At 41.2% G+C, this 22,022-nt stretch overlaps 1 protein-coding gene across 1 annotated transcript in view; it reads right to left on the bottom strand.

The window, feature by feature from the left end:
- Window positions 1–18,746: 18,746 nt before the first annotated feature.
- ANKFN1 (ankyrin repeat and fibronectin type III domain containing 1) overlaps window positions 18,747–22,022 on the bottom strand; it is a 62,790-nt gene continuing 59,514 nt past the window's right edge. The window contains exons 16-17 of the mRNA XM_074922118.1: window positions 21,571–21,790; window positions 18,747–19,543 (exon numbers count right to left, since the gene is read on the bottom strand). Of these exons, the coding sequence (XP_074778219.1) occupies window positions 18,747–19,543; window positions 21,571–21,790 (1,017 nt within the window). The remainder of the gene's footprint in view (window positions 19,544–21,570; window positions 21,791–22,022) is intronic.

Below are 22,022 nucleotides of genomic sequence, written 5' to 3'. Positions count from 1 at the left end.
TCTTTCCGGCAGCAAATTAAAAAAAGAGCTGAACATTTCCATCTCATAGCTGTCAATTTTATTCAAAAGCATGAACCGGGGCAAATCATTCAGCCTTTTCAATGCCAGTGGTGCGTGATCCCACAGCTTGGGAGGGTAAATGTAACTAGTAGTAGAGTGTTTATTGATTAGTTCTACAGCTATATAGGTAAGATAGGAGGCACTTAATGCACAGATTTTCAAGGTGAGAGCCTGATCCTGCAGCTTAGATCCTGACATTGGAAAGGGCTTCATTCCAGGAGCCTGTGAAGTGACAGAAAAAGCTCACATGGATTTTAACGGGCAACTGAGCCTTCCAAAAGACAGCAACAAAGAGCAATCAAGCCTCTTGATTCCCTTAGATCCCCTTTTGTTTAGCTGCTGAAAAAGCATGCCCAAAGGCAGCAGGTGTGTGCGGGTGCTCACTCACACAGGTATCCCAAGAAGGTATGCTGCCACTGAGTGCCAACGACTGCCCATCTCCAAGAGGAACAAACCCCTCAGAGAGCAGCTTCCTTCCAGATTCCTGTCACTGACTCACTGGCCTGGCATAGGTCATGTTTATTGTTGGTAGGAACCGGACCCAGGCACTAACGCTTGCTCAAACCAGTGGCAAAACTACAGTGTGTGCAGGGGGAAGAGCCAGTGCTGCGCTGTGATACAGAACAGCTGGGAGGGAAGCCCAGGGTCTGGTTAGCTAGAGGACCCCATCTCTCTCTCACCCAAGGCCCAGGCCAGCCTGAATGTTCTCAGCTGGGCTGCACGGCTCATTCCTGGTACAGGTGCAGCCAGCCACCACCTGAGCAGAGATGGTCGCATGAGTCCATGACAGAACTGAAGACTGAGCTCAGAAATCCCAGATAGTGCTTTAAAACCCTGCTGTGCCACAGATGACGCTGCTTATAATGAAACTGGACTTTGATTTGATTGGTTTAAACTGCATCATTCACCAGGCAAAGAAGCCATTTTGTACAAGCAGATAAAGCTACTGTCTCATGGACTAAGAACGTAGGAAAATAATAGTTCCTTGTTGAAAGGCTGCTTTGAAAATTTTCAAAACATCAAGAACACACATACACCTGTGGTATCATAATGAGATTTATCAGAGGTACTGGGAAAATAATCCAACACATTTCACACAAGCTGGTACATGTTTTCTGCACCATGCTGTGTGTACTCAGCGCTCGCTCAGTGATTTTTCTGTTGGGTTCAGCTTCTTCTGTCAGTTGTTCACTTTGCTTTTTCAGCTAAAGGTATCAGGTGAATGTTAGTGCAGCATAATCAAGATTCCTCTGCAGTAGGCATTGTGCATGTATTGAACGGCAGTTCAGGGTTTGAATTCTGGATCATCTCAGTAGATTACACAGATAAAGGTGAGAAAACACACAAAGTACTGAACCGGCTTGCCCAAGGTCACAAAACAGCAAAATTGAGAAAAAGTCTCTACCTTCCCTGCGTAGGACCAGTTCCTATCTTTTACAAGAGAAGCATGTTGGAGGGATAGGCCACGGGGCCTCATGGATTTCATCGCATCTTCTGATTTCATCAATTAGAAAGGGAGGCCCAAATCATAGCTGCATGAAAGGCAGCAGCAAAACTCCACAGTGCTGCTAACAGTGGCTTTATTAACTGGCTATGAACATGACAGAGTAAGAACTGTAGCTACAGGGAACAGTTGTGCAGTGTGTGAAATACTGGTTGCTCTCTGCACAACTCCTCAAAGTAATCGTCGCAGCAAGGAAATACTACAGACAAAATTTAGTTTAGAAACAGCCTTCTAAATTTAATGCAATTGTTCCTTTTTAGGGCTTCTTACTATTTTATCTGAATAGTCCCCGTTTCTTAAATACCAGTCCTACGGATAGAGGACCTTCAACTACCTCTCAGTCAAAAGTGTGACATATAAAGGAATGAAGCTGAAGGGCCTTCGTGTGAAGGAAGCACATTTTTGATAATGAACCATGTTCTATCATGTGCCATTAGTGTCTGAGAAACAGGCCTGAACTGTTCTCACGCTCGATGCTACAGCTTTATACTGCTTGAGCAAATGCCATTTGTTCCCTGTGTACTTCTGCAGTCAGTGTGTGGACTTTCTTTTCCATCTTTGGAGCTCACTGACCGTGCACCTGATGATAGATATGCAATGAAAGGAGACTGTTGCAGAAAGTGGACTCTCTGATTTGTTACAGTAATTAGATGCTAAGTAGTGAAGGAAGCAGAAGATTTCAAGATAAAGGCAACACTCGCAGGAACTGAACATCATGACAGAAAAATAAATTCTCTCCCTGTGTTCTGCCAAAGAATCCCAGTGCAGGAGCATATAAGCAACTGAAAACTTTTCACAGGTGGCCACTTAATGTATATGTCTCATTTTCGACAATGCTTAAGCTATGCAGCCTCAGCTGGGACTCCATTCATAGCAGGGCGTGCATTCACGACAGCTGCAATTCAAGCCAACTGGAACTGTGCTTTGAACATATGAAGTCCTGATATGAAATATCAGCACTTAGGTGGCTTGAATAAGCACACCCACAATTAGGGGATACTTGATAATTTTGACTGTAGATTATCTACATCTTGGTTCTCCAGCCATAAAATGACATCACCCCCATGATGATACTAGGAAGAGAAAAAAATATACCCTTTCAAAAATTTATCATTTATATTATCATAGTACCTAAAAGCTTGGACTTGGACTGCCCATGTTTGGTATTGTACAAGTGTGTAAGAAAAAGGCATCCCTGCCCCAACAAAAGTTTATAGCGTAAATTAAAACCACGAGGTAACAGATGGCATGACAGAAGAAAGACAATGAAACTACCGTCTGCTGGTTTGCTTCAGCACACCTGTGCTTCAGCACCTATGTGCAATTTTTTTCCCAGATAAAACACAAAAACAGGCTTTTAAAAGAAGTATTAAAAACTTCAGATACTGTGCTAGGACCCAGAAAATGATTCTGTATAGAAAAAAAATTCGTGCTAGGCTACACAGGCTGTGTACCACACGTTTTGATGAACACAGTCTTTTTCAAAAAGTCAGTGCTGTGAACTGCCAGTGAATCCAAAAGTTCTAAATAATGCTGAGTGCTGGAGAGGTTGCCTCCATGCAGAAACGATCACATATTAAGAGGTAAAAAACCTGTCTACATATACTATAGAAAGACACGGTGATTTGAGTCTTCCACATAAACCAAAACAAAGTCTCTGTTACAGTTATTTGTTTATTCTTTGTATTGCTGCCTGGCCAACCCAGTCAGATGTTAGAGGCTACTATCTCAGGCCCCAGGAATACACACTATAGGGACTGCTCCCAGACAAGAACCTTATTATGTGATGGCTTTCCTAGCTAATTTGAAAGGTAATCATTTATTTGAATTTTAAAAGAAAAGTTGTTCTGAATCTGCAGATCTCTGCAAAGCGAACAAGCAGACCTGAGAATTCAGCAATCAGCTGGATTTTATACATATTTTCGAAGTATTGTAGGTATCTGTTGTGGAAGCAATCTGCGGATTCCTTTGAAAAGTTTATGGAAATGTATTCTTTCAAATCATTACTCAGCCTTTCTCCCTACCCTCTACCATTTCAGGACAGGAGTACATATACAGTTCTCTCTTTTCCTTGGCATCTGGACAACTCTTCTACTGTCACTGCCCTGTAGTCCTCAGCTGGCATAAGAATTCCAAAATAAATGAGTGTGTTGTTGTAATCAGGAGAAAAATATTGTGTCCTTGTGGTGTTGATGTTTTTGCAGCTCAGCTTCTCAATGGCCACCACAAGTTGAGCTGCATATTTCTTTACAAAAATATGCTTGCATTGGTAACTTGGCAGGCCACTCATTGAATAGACATTTAGCTACTTAACTGTTTACTGTTGCCAACAAAGTTCAGTTGATGAAATAGGGGAGAAGAGGCACCTTGACAAACAGTAGGTGGTTAGCAAGCAGGCGGGTGGTCTTTATGGCAAGCAGACCTTTACTGCAGATCCACTGGTCAGGAGCTTTTTTATGTGAAACCCAAAAACTAACAGTAAGAGCAACAAATTATAACAGAATGTCTCTAAGGAGACAAAGATACTGACTAAAATATCTTCTAAGTTTAAGCATGTTTTAAGAAATCACATAAGCAGCAAAATAAGCCTCAGCACATAATTTATAAACCTGCCTGAAGGCAACTAAAGAGGAGCATGAGCCAATACTCAAAACCAGCATGGAAGTACTTAAAGGGGTGTTGCTGTGTACAGTCACACAGCCCAAGGGAATGTATTACCCAGAGAACTAAAAGGGCAAGGATGGGATTTTTAAAGCACTTGCTGTGGCTTAGCTCTGCCAACTTTCACTCCTGCCAAACTGCATCCAGAAGGGCACGTCTTAACCTGTGTTCATCTCCCAGAACCAACACTCATACTGGGGCCATTCAACTTCCAGTATCCTTCACTTCTTTCAAAAAGTGAAGTTTTGTCTCAACTTAATTTCCAGTAAAACTGGATGCACAAAGGCCCAATTTATTTATTCTGTAGCCTCAGTGCTCTTACAAGTGTTTTGCCTGTCTCCCATCAATTCACACCAAAACAATCTTCAAAGTACGCTAATTTGCACTTTCAACCTGTGTCTTCTTCCCAGCTTAGAGCGTACAGAGTAGAGCCAGAGCTGTGTATTTGCTCAGGTTGGAAGACTTAAGCTCACTCCCACTGCCAATAGTTTTGCAATGTCCTTTCCAGAGGTCCCTGGCCATTGATTGGGGCAGAGTCAGCACCAAGAGCTGGAGGAGCTGCTCCCACACCGGGGTGGGCACTGCACAGACAGCAAGGCCACCGTCCGTGCAGCACTCGCTCCTGGCTGACGACACCCCAACCGATCAGACCACCTCCTTGCTCCCCAAACTGGTTAAGCAGCACAGAGGTATTAGTGCAGTCCTGCTCAGGGTCCTCCGCATTCTCCAGCAGGGCTCAGTGGATTAGGTCAGGGACAGAAAGGCCACAGAGGAACAGGTACAGCCCAACTGCACCATTTTTTCCACAGCTGTTGATTTTTATTACAAAAGGGCAGTGACTGTGTGTTATGAAAGTCCACAAAATATGAAGCTAATAATAAACTGCTAAGTGTCATGGGGAGTCTAAAACTATGCTTCATTTCAGTGGCTGCTAACATGCAGGCTATTTAGACCAGTTAACAATGTAGACCAAAATAATTACTGTATAAATTAAAGCATGGGAGACATTAACTGTTACACCAGCAGGACTAGCTAAATTATGCTGAAAATATGTACGCCAAATGTACATGGTGAAGTTATAAAGAAATGGGGACAATTGGTTCTTTTTCCACAAATTTCACATTAAAGAGGGGAATTGCTATCGTGTAACACCCAGTATGAAAAAGTATTCAACAGATATTTTTTAATTTGAAGAATGCCCCAATACAAGAGACATTTTCCACAAGCAAAGTTCAATCCATTCTTCAGTTTTTCTGGTGATTTTGCACATAGCCTTAAAAAAACCTCAAAACAGACCTTGGGCACACAAATTGGGCTGAAGTGTGACCACCTGAATTGATTTTTCTTTTAATGACTTAATCTTTATTCATTTCCCTCAACTTTCACAGAAATTATGTGTGCGCATGAATAATGCATGCAGAGGGCCAAATACAAACTATTTTGAGAGCACCGCTCCTCCTAAAATTTTTCATGGGAATACATGCTGTGGCATATATATCTTGTGGCACATGTATTAAATACAATTTTAGAGTTCATCATAATACACATTTTTTGCTTTTCTTTGCTTAAACAAAGGTATTGTGAGGCAAATAATATTTTTTTTCACATCAATGAGAAATGTGAATTTAGAGAGGCAGTTCAGTGCAAAGAGCAAGTCAACCTTCAGCAAGTTTTTCCAAGTTAACTGCACTCCCTATTTCTACTCAAAACTGCTCCAGCACCCAGACACTGGGTCTCATAGTGCAGGTTTATTTCAATGTTAGGACACCTTTACAATTTGAAGCATCCTTCTCGTGAACATACTGAACAGGAGCTAATAGCTCTTAGTCACCTCTTGGTTCAATGAACTAGAAAGAGTTGCCTAGGTATCTTGCTCTAAGGTATGTTTTCCAATCCCTGAATCATTCTGTAAATCCCTACTGATCCTTCTGAAACTTTCTGAAGTCTGACTACCAGAACAGGATGAAATACTTTACTACTTGTATTAAAATGTATTAATGTGGATCTGTATGTGGTAAATCTGGTCATTTGGCAAAGAATTAAAGTTAAAATAATTGGTTAAACCACAAGTAGAGGAGACATTTAGCAAGAAAAATACCAGTGAAAGACGTTAGTTTCTCACTTCAAATGAGATTTTTAACATGAAAGCTGAAAACTAGAATACTGCCTCTTGGAATGTAATCAGGTAGCTGATGCTCAGTACAGCTGCATTGTCTGCAGCTTTCATGGCTTCAGTGGATGCTGAAATGAATCTTCAGGGGTTTTTTAAAATTAATTGCCAAAAAAATATTTTTTTTCTCAGCCTTTTGTTGAACTGATTTTCTATAAACTGTTTTAGCAAATAATGTAGAACACATTGAAAGTGAAATAATAAAGCTATCTGTCACAAAAACAATGGACCTCTCATCAGCTTGCACGTTAGTGGGCCCAACAGCATGGATCTCATTTACGTCATACTTGCTCCAAAGTGAAAGCCACATTGAGGGCGTAAAGGATATTCTATTCATAAATGGTACCTACATTGCCTTAAATATAATGTTATTCAATGGATTTTAAAAATGCCATACTGGACACTGGATGCAATCGCTGTTGTACGTGGGAGACCTGTGCATGAGCTAATTTTTCTCTGAGTTGCCCCTTATTTCCTCTGATGGCTTTTATAGTAACATCCCTTTTTCTGATATTGTGGGAGTTCACTGGTTTACTTTAAGGAAAAATATTACCATAAAAACTCCAGCTGAGTAAATGTGGTTTTAAAAGCTTGTTGCATTAAGCTTTTTATTTGACCTGCATTCTTACACAAATCCTACCTTGACAGATGCAGATGTAAGCACTGGTCATTGAATAAGTCCAGAATTGTACATATTTATCACACACTGATATTTTACAAGCAATACAGTTTCAGTAGCCTCATCTTTCAAAAACCTTTAGGACCCAATGCCAGCATGAAGCTCAACACAGAAAGAATTACCATCTGAGCTTAGAGAGAAGAGAAAGCTCTGTTTCTTTTCAAGTACAATGGATTAATGTAGGGGGAAAGTCAATAGCACTAAATTCATCCTGAATGTTAAAACCATGGATTGCAATGGCATTAAGGGTCAGAGATGAGTTTGGCTTGCTGTGGCTACAGCTATCTAATTTAATTAACATTTACGTTCTAAAAAAAAAACCCCATTTGCAAGTACTAAGTAATATGGTAAATATGGAACAAATTATCAGCAACAGCAGGGGAGATTTAAAATATGCATCTTGAGTTTGGAGTCACTCAGAAACCTGTGGTGATGCAATCATTCAAACAAAGTAATCTTTATGAGTTTAACTTTGCCAAGAATGCACGTGCAAACCATCTTCCGGATACTCATCAGCGTGGATGACACACAAGCTGCCCTTGGCTGTTGGAATGCCTCATCCATGTGGACCCACACCTGAATGTTTTCACCCATCAGGTGTTTCCTAGTGACTTAGAGCATGGCTTTTCCATCTTTGATTTGAAAACCCTTACAGCTTTTCTAAGGCACGATGAAGATCTGTGTATAGTAAGTTTAAGGGTTGTGATGGCTGCAGGTCACTGCTGGGAAGGTTCAGACCTGTCTTGGTGAGGCGAAGGCATGCCCGCACCACCCCACCTGGCCACAGCCCCCATCACCCTCGGGAGGCCTCCAGTCACCTCAGAGCCCCGAAAACGATAAATACCTGAGAGGCGGCACCAGCGGCCATCAATGGTTGATGCAGAGTAAGTGATCCACACAGGCTGAGCTTTCACAAGGCAGGTACCGTATCTGGAGCATGGACCTGCCGTAGCGTCGCAGCTACAGGCCCAGGGGCTGTGGAAAACACCGGAGGGGTTTTTTCATCCCACTCTTTCATGGGTCCTTGGCAGATTCCCGCCTCCCCCGCGAAGCCCGTAGAGCACATCGGGGCAGTCCATCGCACACGTCAGGGCACCCCAAGGCAAGCCTGGCGGCCACCGTTTCCCCAGGCTGCCCAGGAGAGGGCGCCGCGCGGCTCCCGCCGGACGCCATGTTGGGCGGGCCTGGGGCGAGGCGACGGGAGGCGCGGCGGGCAGCGCGGGCCGGCCCGGGCCGTTACCGGGCACAGACGGGAGCCTCGGGCAGCGAAGGCGAGGCGCGCAGGGCGGCGGCAGCCGGTACCCAGAGTCCCGCCGGCGCCTCCACAGGACAGAGCTTTTCCCGCCGCAGCCTCCTGCCGCCACAGCTGCCTCGGGAGCTTCGGGCTCCTGAGGCGTAAACCTGCGTAACTCCCTAGCGCTGACCCATGGGTGTATTTACTAGCAAACTAATGAAGTTAATAAGTACATATTGACTTAGGCTGGTAAAAATATATTTTTCTCTCAAGAAAATATAGTCAGCAGTTGCAAGGGGTGTTAGATTGGCATGGAGGGTGATGTGGTTATTTATGATATGCAGCAAATGTAAAAAAATAGGATAGGAGGTTGCTAATAAACAAGACCTGAGCTTGGAGCTTGTTGGCATCAGGGAAAAGCCCTTGGTGCGCAGGACGGGCTTTGGCTGATGTCCTGGCGCTCTGAGCAAACGAGTACAGGGCAGGAGGAGACCGCTGCTGTCTTTGCTGCCTCTATTGAAGGAGAGATCTGCAAAGCCGAGCAGCAAAACCCATCATGACTTGGCTGAACTGCTGACCTCTGAAACAGGCTTTTGTAAAATTCACATCCCTGGGCATCTGAGGGAGGGTAGGGCGTACTCGGTGCTTTGCAGTTGTTTGCAGGCTTCCTCCCGAGCCCGCAGCACAGCTGGGCCTTATTTACCTAATTACTGTCTGTGGGGACAGGCTGTGGAGCTGGTACCACTCCACTCGGAGCGGGGATCTGTAGTGAAGCTACAGGGTCAGCTGCCAGAGTATGGACTGTGGCTAGGACCATGAACGCGTGGGAAATGCTGGCTACACCCAAATGAAAAGATAAGGAGCAGCTGCAAACCGTGCAGGGGCATGTCCACCTCTGAAGACAGGGCGAGGAGTCAGCGGCACCCCATGGCTGCTTTCACAGAGTACCTGAAACAGCTGCCTCCAGCTGAGCCTGTGGCGCGTGAATTTACACTTGGTGCATCTTACATCTGGAGACAAGCAGCGTGTAGCTCGTGTGCTGGACCTGTGCCAGGGTTAAGCCCCCAGTAGTTGAAGCTGGATCCCTGGTAGCACTCATGATGGGAGGTCAGGCGCAATGAAAGAGCCCTAGTAGTTTGAGAAGGAACACACCAGCACCTCTCCTGATGGGAGGTCAGGCGCAGTGAGCAGGAGGGCCCCCCTCGTGCTGGCAGCTCCGTTCCAGTGTTTGGCCGGACTCCAGAAGATTAAAATAGAGCCTTAGACTGTCCCCTCGGCAGCACTGCCAGCCAGAGCCCTGACAATCCTGGGGTTGTACTCAAACGTGAGTCCCTGGGGAGCGTGGGCTTTACCCTAACAGCTGAGGCACTGAGTAGGTCGAAGCAGGCAGGGTTATTGCTCTTGTGACTCAGACTCGAGGAAGAGAGGGATCAGGATGGAGCCACGAGAGAGCAGGGGATCAGAACGAAACCACAAGGCACAGAAGGGGGAAGGAGCAAGTGTGCCCCAGAAGAAAGCTTGAAAAAATCCTTCTTGGGGGGGGCGGGATCAAAGCATCTACAGCCATGAGAATCAGGTGTTAAACTATTCAAGCCCAAGATCTGATTTAGCTCCCTTCTGCAACCATTCAGGAAAAAAGGAGATAAGCAAAAAAAGCAACCTTTTCCTTTCTCAAACATTTTAAAAAGCAATATGAGAAAAGGCAAAGGCCGTGCAGGTTCGTGTGAGGAACCCGCATGTAGGTGGCAAAATATTTTGTGGTCCAGAAATGATCACAGCTGAGGGGAACCAGAGCCACGTTCTCATACATGTGTGACTAATACTAAGCACTTAAAATACCTGATTTTCAGAAGTAAGGAGCACTCCCAAGTACCACTGAAATCAACAGCAGTGGCAGATGTTGGCAGTTCTTAGAGAGGGTGTTTCAATCTGTTACAGATTTATTTATTACCACTTAATGAAGGCATCCACACTTAAAATATTTTGCTTTAGGATTTTCAGAAAGTGGCTACAAACATTGCTGGACAAAATGTTTTGGTGTTGCCTTTGTTTTCTCCCAAAAAATCAAATTTGATTGAAATTTTAAAATAATTTATTTTGAAAATATTTAATTGATTCAGTCAAAAAAATGCCCATATCACCAAATTCAGTGATTTTGTTTTGGTATTTCCAAAACAAAGCTTTTATATTTACTGGTATAAAAGGCTGTTTTGTCTTTAAATTTACTTTAATATTAGTTTATAAAGCTCAAAAATTTCTCCTTGGTTTACCGTTTTTTCTTTGTTAACTGAGTGTGTATGTAAGCAGCAGACCAGAGGATTCAGCCTGAATTTTTTTCCTGCGTGTTTGCTATAATAAAGATGAACAGAAAAATCAGAAGAATTAGATCTGTTATTCACACAGGTAAGGAGAAGTCCTACTGATTAATTAGAACTGATTAATTAATTAAAAACGCTAAGAAACTAGAAACGATTTAATAACCCTTTTCTCAATGAACATGTATTTGTTTGAAAAGAGAGTTTGAAAACAGCAGTCTGGGGAAGAGAACAGCGAAGCTTATTAATAAAAGATTTTTTGTGTGTTTGCAAAACAAACAAAAAACCCCAATGAAACCCAAAGCTTTTATTTAAAGACAGAATTAAAAAATAAGTTAATAGTTTGCTCAGAGAGATGACAGTTTATATAAGTTAATACATTTGAATAGAACAGCAAAATTATTATCTTTTGCTGTCAGAATAACAAGTCAAAAACATGCCTGTAAGAGTTTGTTAACTTCTTTCCAGTTGGTTTAAAAGCATTTCAGTAAAACAGCATAGAACACAGAGGCAATTATAAAACAGCACTGTCCTTCAAGAAACCATGGCAAACTTGTTATAAAGGTCTGTAAGAATTGCAGTGTTCACCTACTTATCTTCTTATATAAAGAAGAAACCTCAGTTCAGGGCAAGCAAAACATATGAACAACCAGGCCCTAAAAAATGTATGGTACATGCAAAAATGCACCAAAGTAATTTAAGTACATGCACAGAGAAATCCTTCTTTGTCTTGCAGTGTTTTTTCTAGTTAATTTCTTAGGTTACTGTATATGACTAATTACTTGCATTTGTTTTTTTTCTTTTACTTACTTAGTAAATGTGGTAACAATCTCAATGTTTTGAAATTAAAAATCAAGGAAGCAGAAATGACTGACAGTCATGTTTTATCTTACATTTTAAGAACTATTTTGCTCTGCTGCTTAACTTCACTTTGGCTGCATTTTGGTTAAAATATTTTCCATGTGTGAAATATCCACAGATACTCCAGTAAGATGCTGTTATTCTGAAGCTTGCAAAGAGTTGGCATGTCATGGCTGAAGTACAGACATTTGTCAACATTTACATTACCATATATACTTGTGCACAAGCTATGGATAATCGACTGATGGTGGTGTAAGGATGTTAGCTAGAAAATTGTGTTCCTGCTCTGTCACAAGCTCTGTGTGTGACCTTGGGCATGTCACTTATTCCAATTATGGCATTACCTGTACAAGAGGGAGAACAGTGCATGGAACCTCGAGAGGCTCAGACAGTATGGTAGTTAAAATACGTTTAGCAACCTGTCTGTCTTTGAAACAAGGTAAACAGTGACCCAACGCACAATCTTTCCAGTTTCACTTCAGCAGTCAAAATGGAGTTGTTCATACTTCTCTTGCTTACATACAGTAACTCAATTTTATATTACATTAGAAATGTTGCCATGCTTTTCTGTATACAAGAGTATGTGAAAAACAGGAATCACAGCAGAAGAGTGTGTTTCACTTTTATAAGGTAATTCCTGCAGTAGGTAATATCTGGGGTGTTTCTCGACTACAAGCAGATTATACAGCCCCGCAGTACAGTATGTTTACAACGTGGCTTGCAAGCACGGATTCACACCAGAAATGCACAGCAGATTCTGTCTGGCTGTCATTGTAAATACACAGCTGAAGGCTGCAGAGCCTGTACGACAGCCCGCAGGCGTGGGGGAAGAGGGCTCAGTCTGTCAGCCTGCGAGATTTCTAGGCTGTTCGGTGCTTTGATGCAAAGATGCTTGTATGCTAGCAACTGCTGCAGTTAGGAAACACACATTAGAAAGATGCCACTTCAAATCTGACTACCCAGAAAGCACTTCTGTATTAAGGCATTTACGTTTATATAAATTGAATTTCGATTTCTGTTGACTTTGATGGGAGGGAGGTTATTTTTACCCACAAGCTCTGGAAGCCATGCCTATTTCATTTTGATATCTGAGTATGTAGATCAAAATCAAAATTTGGAGACTATATTTGAAAGCTTGGTCTTAGAAAAGTCACTTTCCAATAAAAATAATTCAGGGAAAAACACAAACTACAGGCAGATTTCCATGGATTGTAAAGCTCACATACATGGGTACTTGATGATGGTCCATGTTTCAAAAAAATACAGTTTAAAGCTTATACACAAGTACACATGGTATTTAGGATTATGTGAATGTATACACTAGCATTTTTTTGTTAATGTGGGAGAAGTCTTGAAGTACATCATTTTAGAAGATCACAGGCATTGTAAGAATGCAAGAGAACTTCAAGTCTTCTAAATCTTAAAAGAGCTAGGTTTCTATGATATTAGATCAAACAAAAAAATCTATGTTAAGAACATTTTTATGACAATGATTCACTTGAATAAACCTAAGATTTCTTTTACCAACCAATCTTTTTTCTAAAATAGTATTTAATATCTGAAGTTATAAAAAATATTTGTAGTCTTGAAAATTATTTTTATTGTCTATTTTATGTACTATACATGCCTCTTTCAGGAATTATTAAAGAAGCATGAGTCATACGGCACTCATTTAGTCTTGGCTCATGGCCATCCTCAATATATATTTTGCTATTTTCAAACCATTTGCAGGTATATATGCATGAAAATATTGTTGTGTCAAGTCCCAAGATCACAGTTAGCACAGCATACATTGTTCATCTATATATTTACAAAGTTTTAAAGCACATAAAATTGTGCATTATTACGTACCAAAGTTTAAACTTTAACATACGCTTGGTTGCATATATAGCAACAAGTTACAATAAAAATCTGAACAAAGACAACCAATAAACAGCCAAATTGCTATGTACAAACAAGGCAGGAAGCAATTAAACACTGCCTTGCACATTTCACTTAAATTACTTTTTCTCTGAGGGGAAAAAAACAAACAACCCCTCTTCCCCTCCCCCAAGTCCCCAATAACCCTAAACAGTCTTAATTTTGATCAGCAAAATAACTGGAACTCCCATTGCATTCAGTAGGGGATTCATTTGCATAATATGGGAGAGAAATTTGGTCCCTATTATAAAATGTAGCAATACAGTATGCAGTCCACATTTCCCCCCAGTACAACTGGTAGCACAGCAGCATGCTGGGCTCGCTCTCTGAGCCCGGCTCTGACAACAGTCCCTGTGACCTCTAGGGGAATATTTCATGAGATAAAAACTCTTTTGTCTTCCTTACACATATCGTTTTTTACACCAGCATAAATGTGTTGTTTTCAGGATGACCCCACTGATCCAGACCGTCAGCGGACACGGAGCCAGCCTTGTGAGCGAGTGGAGGTACCCCGATTTATACAAGGTAATACCTGACTCAGCTTCAGTGGAACTACTCTTGATTTACACTGGTGCAAAAGAGCCTGGAATGAGGTCCAAGGACAGCAGGATTGGCCCCAAACTGACCTTTATATGAAGTAAAACACAAACAGTCCATGCGTTTAGCTTAAAATCTGCTCAATAAATTACTACAGTTCACAGTAATAAGGTAGGTTAGTGCTACACCAATCACTTTCTCTACTATTAGATCAATGTCACGTAGCTTTTGCAAGGAAGAAAATGAAAATAACAATAAACATTAAAAATCTATTCTTACTATTTGACAGGAAAATAGGAGCTTTTCTATAACCTAGTGACAGACAAGCTTAGTAACATTTTACCCTATCATAGGATGACTGGTTTAAAGGCTAAATCTTGCCCAGGGTGCTGAGGAAGCTATTCTAGCCTATTTCACCCCAAAAGCCCAGTATGAGACAGCGAGCTGGGTAAGAGCTCACACACATCAGCACCCAGGGGAGATGGTCTCTGAGCTGGTAGGGTCTGTACAGCTTTCAACAGTGTATGGGGCCTGCTCCAAAGCCCAGTCACATCAACAGAGTGACTCCTAATGACTTTGAAGATGCTTACTTGTCAGAAGAGAGGGCTGTAGTTGGTGTCTGCACAGAAGAGGGGGGAACTCCTGGGCAGAGCACGCTGCCAGAGTGTGATGTGCAGCCCACCCTGGGGAACATTGCCCTTGGTTTTTGCAGAAAATCTACTGGGCAACAGCTCTACTTCTCACTTCTGGGCATGATTTAGCCTTATGAATGTTACTTCATGTAATCAAAAGATAAATTATACTTACAAATAAAGTATTCTAGCTATTTAATGTTTTTCTGTAGTGGAAAAATCAGAGACCCACCTGAAGAAATCTCCGTTGTCTGAAATTTCAAGGCCTCTTTACTAAAAATACTTTTTGCTAATGGCAAAGTTCAACACCTCAGAGAAATTCAGAGTAAGTTTCCAAGTTGTATACCATATTTTCAAATACACTATACCCTTGTTGTTTGTAAGGCTGTATTGAAGTTTTACATAACAGTCATGAGCCATGCATTTAAACACCTTAAAAGAGTTGACCAGCAACTTAATGCATTTCTTTATACCATAGAGAATTTAAAGATGCACCATCTCTTTCCAAAACACTCTAAACATAAATGGTCAGGACAAAATATTCCATCTTCCCCCTCCCCCTTTAATGTCTATATTTAAAAATACTAATTTATATATTTCTCTGTGTGTGCTCTTAGTGTATAGAAAATCCAATTGTTAATATCTAAAGGGAAAGAAAAAATAATACAAGCATGGGAAATAAATGCTTGAGCCACAGGTTTCTTGAGGCAGTCTGTCCATGGGCAGACTGCCTTCTTGCAGATGCAAGGAATTTTGAGTATAAACCTTGCCATTTATCTATATCTCGCTTCCTACCAGCAGAAACAGGGAAGTTTTAGACCATAGGAAGTATGGTCCATGTTGTTGGTTTTTTTTTTTTCTTTTTTTCTGTAGAGTCATACTATTAGCACTATATTATTTTCTGGCTAGTCCATGTTGTGCTTAGAAGTAGGGGCGACTGGGTTCAGCCCAGGTGAATGTATACTCCCTGGAAAATGCAGGACAAAGGTTCTGTGGCAAGATATGTCAATAGGAAAGATATCCAAAGTTTGTAAAGCCCAAGTACCCATTTTAGAGCAGAGCTTCAGCTGATATAAGTGGGTACAGACTCATCTGAATGAGCTGTCTGCTGGCTAATGAAATTCTAGTATGCTGTGGGCTCTGAGCCACAGCATTTCCCCTTTCTGTGCAAGAATCCTTGGAGGGGCACTCTAGCTCAACCTGGAGAAAGGGTTCCTAGTAATTAAAGCAAAGGTCTGAGTTCCTAATTTTAATTTGGTTCCTGACTGTGAGCCTTTACTATAAGCTCTACTCAGAAGAGTCACTCATGCCTCTATGGAGTGAGGATAACAGTGCTGTATTTTGCAGGATTCTTCTGAATTGCTATAGTTGCTTGTGAAAAGTGTGAGTGATCTTCCTAAGAGAATCACAGAAGTATTATGATTAGTATTACTATTAGTCTTATGACAGTAGCTGAAAGGCACCACTTTCTACTATTTATTTATCTCTTAGTGTTAATTACTATTCTTTTAAGGAGCTGCTTTACTGAGTCCCCCACCGAGTAGGTAGGGATAGCAATTTTGAGCAAAGAACATGGATTTCTACCAAAAGATAATTCAGTGCTTTATAACCAGAAGTATTTAGAACTATCAGTTACTACTTTGACTATTGAAGTTATGTGGAAGAACCTCAGTCTGGAGGTAATAGGATCAAGGAAGCATGCCCCATTGGCCATCACATAAACACTACTCCCATATAACAAGGTTAAAAATCAAGATGGGGTAGATTGTGGCTGGTATTTGCACTCCCAGAGTCAAATTCCATCTTAGCACAGATTATGATGAAGTCAAGCCCTTTCTACCAGTAAAGAATCCAGTGCTTTATTAGATACACTACTACTGAAAAAGTCCAGCAGCAGGAGTAGATAACGAGAGATTTTTACATCCTTATCTAACCAGCAGTGTGTACCTGTTCTGCGGTAGATTTTGCTACTTCTTGCCTCACCACTCCTGAAGAACCAAAGCAAAGCAAGGTGGGTTTCATTTAGGAACATTGTGTTTTATCTCGTCACTTCCTGCAAAAACATATGGCCTCAGCATATTGTCATTTTTATTCTTTAATAGACAGTTTTATGGCAGTTTTACTTAGAGGCTAAAGAGATTAGGGGAGCCTGGGCTAGGTGCTGTGTACTAGAAAACAATGTAAATTATTTTGACTTCCGAATATGAGCATTACATTGTTCCGGCTCTCCCTGGTGAAAAGCCTTCTGCTAATGAACTTAATCTAATGTAACAAGCTGTTACTGCTGTCAGTGACAGTAAAACATCACTGTTTGGTTCTATGGTGTGTGAGTCAGGTTTTCCCCATGCAGTTCCATGTGGCATAAAACATACAGTGTGTGTCCTTCTAGCTGCAAATTGGCACTGACACTTCTGCTCCCCCCCGCATCTTCTCACCCACAGGAATTTTCAGTGTGGGTCTCATTCAAACCCTGTGGAAGTGAATGGAAGTCTTTCCATCCTCACTGAGCTTTGGATCTAGTAATGAATGAATATTTTTGGTGCAAAAAGTTAACTTCCCTCTCGCAAAAAGAGAAGTTACAAATGTAAATCCCTTATAGAAAGTTTTTGCCCTTATATCACTGCAAAGACTCTTCTTGGCTTCCACATACTGACCAGGCATAAAATAGTGAATAACATTTATTTTTGAATTTATGGATTGAGTTCACAGGGATTTTAATAGCACTGGGGTTATGGAAGTGCTATTTTAATAAGGACCACAGATCATGGGCCCAAATCCTTACCTTTACCTCAAGGACTTGTAAACTCAACTATTTAACTCAAATCTCTTTATTGGAGGCCTTAGAATGTATCCACCTGGAGGCTGAAAAATTGAAAGGTAGAAGGCTGCGCAAACATGGAGTGAGGGAATTTAACCAGCAGGAATGTGGCCTATAAAATTAAACTTCAAGAACTGTTTAAGAAAAATTAAAGCTTGTGCAACAGCTGGGGTTTCTCTCCACATTAGTTCATTTCTTAGCGACTCAAATGTTATGGTTCTCATTAATATAGATTTCATTTTTGAGATCATCTTCTGTAGTACTATAAGTCCTATTCTAGTTGTAGAAGACAAAATCATGACTCACTGTGATCTGCCTTTAGACAAATACAGCATGCTAAAACACCACCTCCTACCCGCCTTATGATATTAATATTTATGGGTGGCCCCCCATAAAAGATCTTGGATTCAAACTGCACCCCAAATTTCCCTAATCCGAATTGCCAGAATATCCCAGTTTCAGACATGGTGATCAAATACGCTTGAAGTTTACAGTGGATATTCAGGCACAAAAGTAGGGGCATGTCTTTCCAATGGGTGTATGAGAGTGCTGCCAACATAAAGAAATTCACTCTGTGTGGTGGGCAGAATATGAGACCAAGCTTTGCTTCAATCTCACTTAGACCCCGCATATTATTTCTTCAGAACTTGGCCTCGTTCTGCCTGCTCTTGACCTCAAAGGTTCACCTCGTAAGCTTTTAAAATAACTTGCTACTCACATAATTTGAAATCTAAGCTCCTGAAAAAAACCCCATTGTGATAATTATGTCAGGCTCTAACAGCATTCAGAGATGGTGTTGACTGCATTTTATAGATATTGAAAGGATTTTCATTTCTCTGTGACTAGAAACTCTGCGTTAACTTTGTTACTAGACCAGTTAGCGCTTTAGTTATATGCAACCTAAATCCATTCAAGACAGCTGAGAAGTAGAAAAGTTTTTAGGAAATGGTGCAAAAGAGGTTAATACAAGTTTAGGACACAGTCCTAACATGAGGACACCAGGGATGTTACAGTTTCTGCTAACTTGCAGGAAGAACCACTCATGCTTAAAATTTTGCCCGCTCAGAGAAACATGGAAATCAAGAGAACTGCAAAACCTGATTACTAGATTTGCAGCCACAGATTGTTTTGTTATGTGGTGACTGTTAGGACTCTACCTGTAAAACTGCAGATGCCAATAATATGCTTGCATCATGACAGATACCCCTGTAAGACCAGAAATCTGGTGATGAAGTCAAAAGATTAGGGTTCTTTTGAGTGGCATGAGTTGCCATTTCAGGAACGGAATCTTTACAAGTGGTTTTGAAAGTATGAGCATAATGGGGAGCAGTGGGAAGCGAGGCAGGAGCCTGGGTTTAAAGTGTGCTACTGAAGACTTCTGAGACAGCAGAACCCGACTGGTCATCTGGACCTGTTATCTGTTGCATAGCACTGTGCACATCCCTGTGTTCTACAGACTGTGCACTTGTTGCCCAGGACTTGCCCTCCTCATCCAGAAGTGTTGTTTTATAAGACTCCACGTGTATCCTGTGGACATTCGGCCTTGATTCCTCATACTTGCCTTTCCCATCTTCTGGAAGGCTGGATGCATGAGGCAAGAAAGTGCTCCGAGAACCATCAATGGAAATCTTTAACTGCTCACTGGAGGTAGGTTCTTGAGACAAATCTGGAGATCTCATGAGATGTTGAGTATACACACCTTCAGACAGAGAGCCAGACTGTGTCTCGCTGTGCACACGCAGCCAGCGATGATGCCGGCTGAAGTAGTTGTAGTGTTGATGTTTCCCTAGCTTTTTTTTTCCTAAAAAGCTCAATGGCTGCTTGGAGCTAGAGGACTTGTCTATGCTTTTCGATGTAAGCCCTGACATTGTTAGATTGCTCATAGACTCTGTGCAACATTCAGCATTAGTATCAAAGGCACTACGCTCTGTTGGGCCTTCTTTCAGTGTTAGGCACGGCTTCATGTCGTGGACTTGGAGAACATCAGGTGCACTGCCACCCAGGCCACTGCCTGCCTGCTGGGCTATGTCATGTGAGGAGGAGTAAATCAGGTCTAGTTCTCTGGGGCTTAATGCATCACTGGAGTCATAGTCACTGTCAGTTGGAAGGAATACTTCCGAGCAGCCTTCTTCATCTGAGCAGGGCTGAGAATCTGCAAAGAGAACTGGTTAACACTAAGAAGACAAGCACAGGAGAGAACTTGCTTACCTGTCATTTATGTTGTGGTTTGATTGGTTTGTTGATTTGTTTTGTTTTGTTTTGTTTTTAATTCAGAATCAGATCTACAATTCTGAAAATGTGTGTTTCCTCTGTGGCATTGTCCATGGGCCTAGGTGACAGCAGACAGTAGTCAGGGAGGATTTACAGATGTGTTAGTGAGGTGGTGGTAGAATTAGGAAAACCAAAAAAGATTCATTTATTCTGTTACGTACAGGGAAGAATGTGAATTTAAATTGGGACTAGAGTTCTCAAATAATCCATTTTATTTTATCTTGTTTTCACCAAATTTCACAGAGATGGAGATTTGGGAGAGAGAAAAACTCTAATCCGGGTTATGTTTTTATTAAAGATGTCAGTTGAGTTACTCCAGATTTATACCTCTGTAACTGTGAGTAGGGTGCAACTGTATATGTGTGTGCCCCCCTCAGGGCAAATGTGAATTTGTTGAGCAAAACTCACACTAGCACCAAAATCACTGCTGTCTTTTGGCTGTAGCAGGATCAATAACATAAATAGTGGCATATGTGATAGAATGGATTGATGCTCCACTGCCCTGGATAGTTTATATTAGATCCAAGGAAAAAACCATAGATTTTATACAGTGCTGACTGTTCACTTTGACCTAGTGTAAATGACCATATAGCACAGCAATAATGAATCAAGCCCATGCAGGACAAGATAATGCTCTAGGTTACACGGTGCCAGAGTTAAGGATTATTCTGCATTCATAGTCTGTAATGCAGGGAAAAAATTAGCTCAGGGAGAGATGCTGAGAAAGAACATCACTGTGTAATGGAGCAAATCAAAGCACCATTGTCTTTGGGTTTATTTTCTTTTAACCTAATCTAATCAGAGTAGATTTATTCATTTTTCTTAACTGTATAGAACTGTCAATTTGAAAAAACATTATTATTACCGAAACGGTCATGGCAGTTGTTTAACATAGCATCTGTTGCTTTTGTTTCTACTGTTTCATTTTCTTGTTGCTTAAAAGACTGCTCAGCAGAATGATGGTTTACATTTTTTTCCAAAGTCCTTATTCTGTTAGCAAATAAGGTGTTACTGTTTAATTTGCTTCATCTTTATTTGCTGTGATCCATTTCTTTCATCAGTTTAATTCTCCAGCTGTTCAGAGAAGCAATAATGGTCAATGAGGTGGGTACTTATTTGTGTGATTCTGGGTTTTAAAGTGCTTGTCTAAAACACTGAGAACACTGAGGTATGTGAAAATCACTGTTAAATCAAACTGGACTATTTGCACTAGAATTTGCTCTATCAAAACAAAGAAGAGCGTAAGAAAGAATTGCTCCAAAGCAGAGGAACAGTCAAAGCATGGATAGAAAATGGCTGTAATATTAGAGAAACAGAAGGTGACAAATGGAAACTATGGAAAAGTCTGACTTAGATTCCAGACAAATTATTAGAAACTATGGTGAAGAACAGATATGTAGATTATGAACATGTGCACAATTAATACGCAGGCATCCTTAGATTTCTGGCTTTGACAAGGTTCTTTACCACAGGTTCTGAAGCAATGAAGCTGTAATTGGGATAAAGAGAAAGCTCTCTCCATATATTGATAGCAGATTCTTGATGTGGACAACAAATGAAGCAGTCAGCTTTCACTATGGATGGATTTTACTAATTCTGAACATCATGGAGATGGCCGTGATAGCACTTGTCCCTTCCAACCTCTTCATTAAATGATGGGGAAAAGTGAGGTGACAAAGTTGGCTGATGATGAGTGATTATTCTGAGTAGTTGAAAGCACAAAATGATTGTAAAGATGGCAGAGGGATCTCAGGATATTGAGTTGCAAATGACTGGGAAAATGATTGTTAAAATACTGTGGCAGGCATGGAAAAAAATTAATCCCTTTTATAAAAGACAAACAAGAACTGTTATAATTAAAAGTGGGTTGAAAGATTTTGCTTGATTAACACAGAAAAATTCTCTTACCACTCACAGCTTTTCTCCTCTGGATTCTAGCCTCAGGTGAAGGGGGAGGTGAAGGAAGACAATCTAGATGTGAAGAGGTTGAACTGATTTTCTTTTGAGAGTGTTCTTCTGAAAGATCCACAAGCTTCTTTATGGGTAGGCCAGCTGCTGGCTGCTTGTATCTTGCATACTGCAGTGCTTCTGTGATCCATCTCACTTCCCTCCAGATCTCATCAATTTGCTGTAGAGAAAAAAATAGTGAAAAAGTACAGTTAAATCTGTCTATTAATTTTACCTAAGTGTGTAATTTCTTCAAGTGCCCAAGTAGGTGTGTAGTCACTGCCAACAGAGAGAAGCAGGATCCCCTGACAGGACGTTTTAGATTTAGGTGGTCTGAACTGCCTTTGGTTAGGTGCTTTGTCTCCTCCACCACTGCAGAGGCTGCCTGGGGCCACCAGACTGTCAAATTAGGT

Source organism: Athene noctua, chromosome 18 (genome assembly GCF_965140245.1).
Source record: "Athene noctua chromosome 18, bAthNoc1.hap1.1, whole genome shotgun sequence".
Taxonomy (NCBI): domain Eukaryota; kingdom Metazoa; phylum Chordata; class Aves; order Strigiformes; family Strigidae; genus Athene; species Athene noctua.
This window is presented reverse-complemented; position numbering and strand designations above follow the sequence as displayed.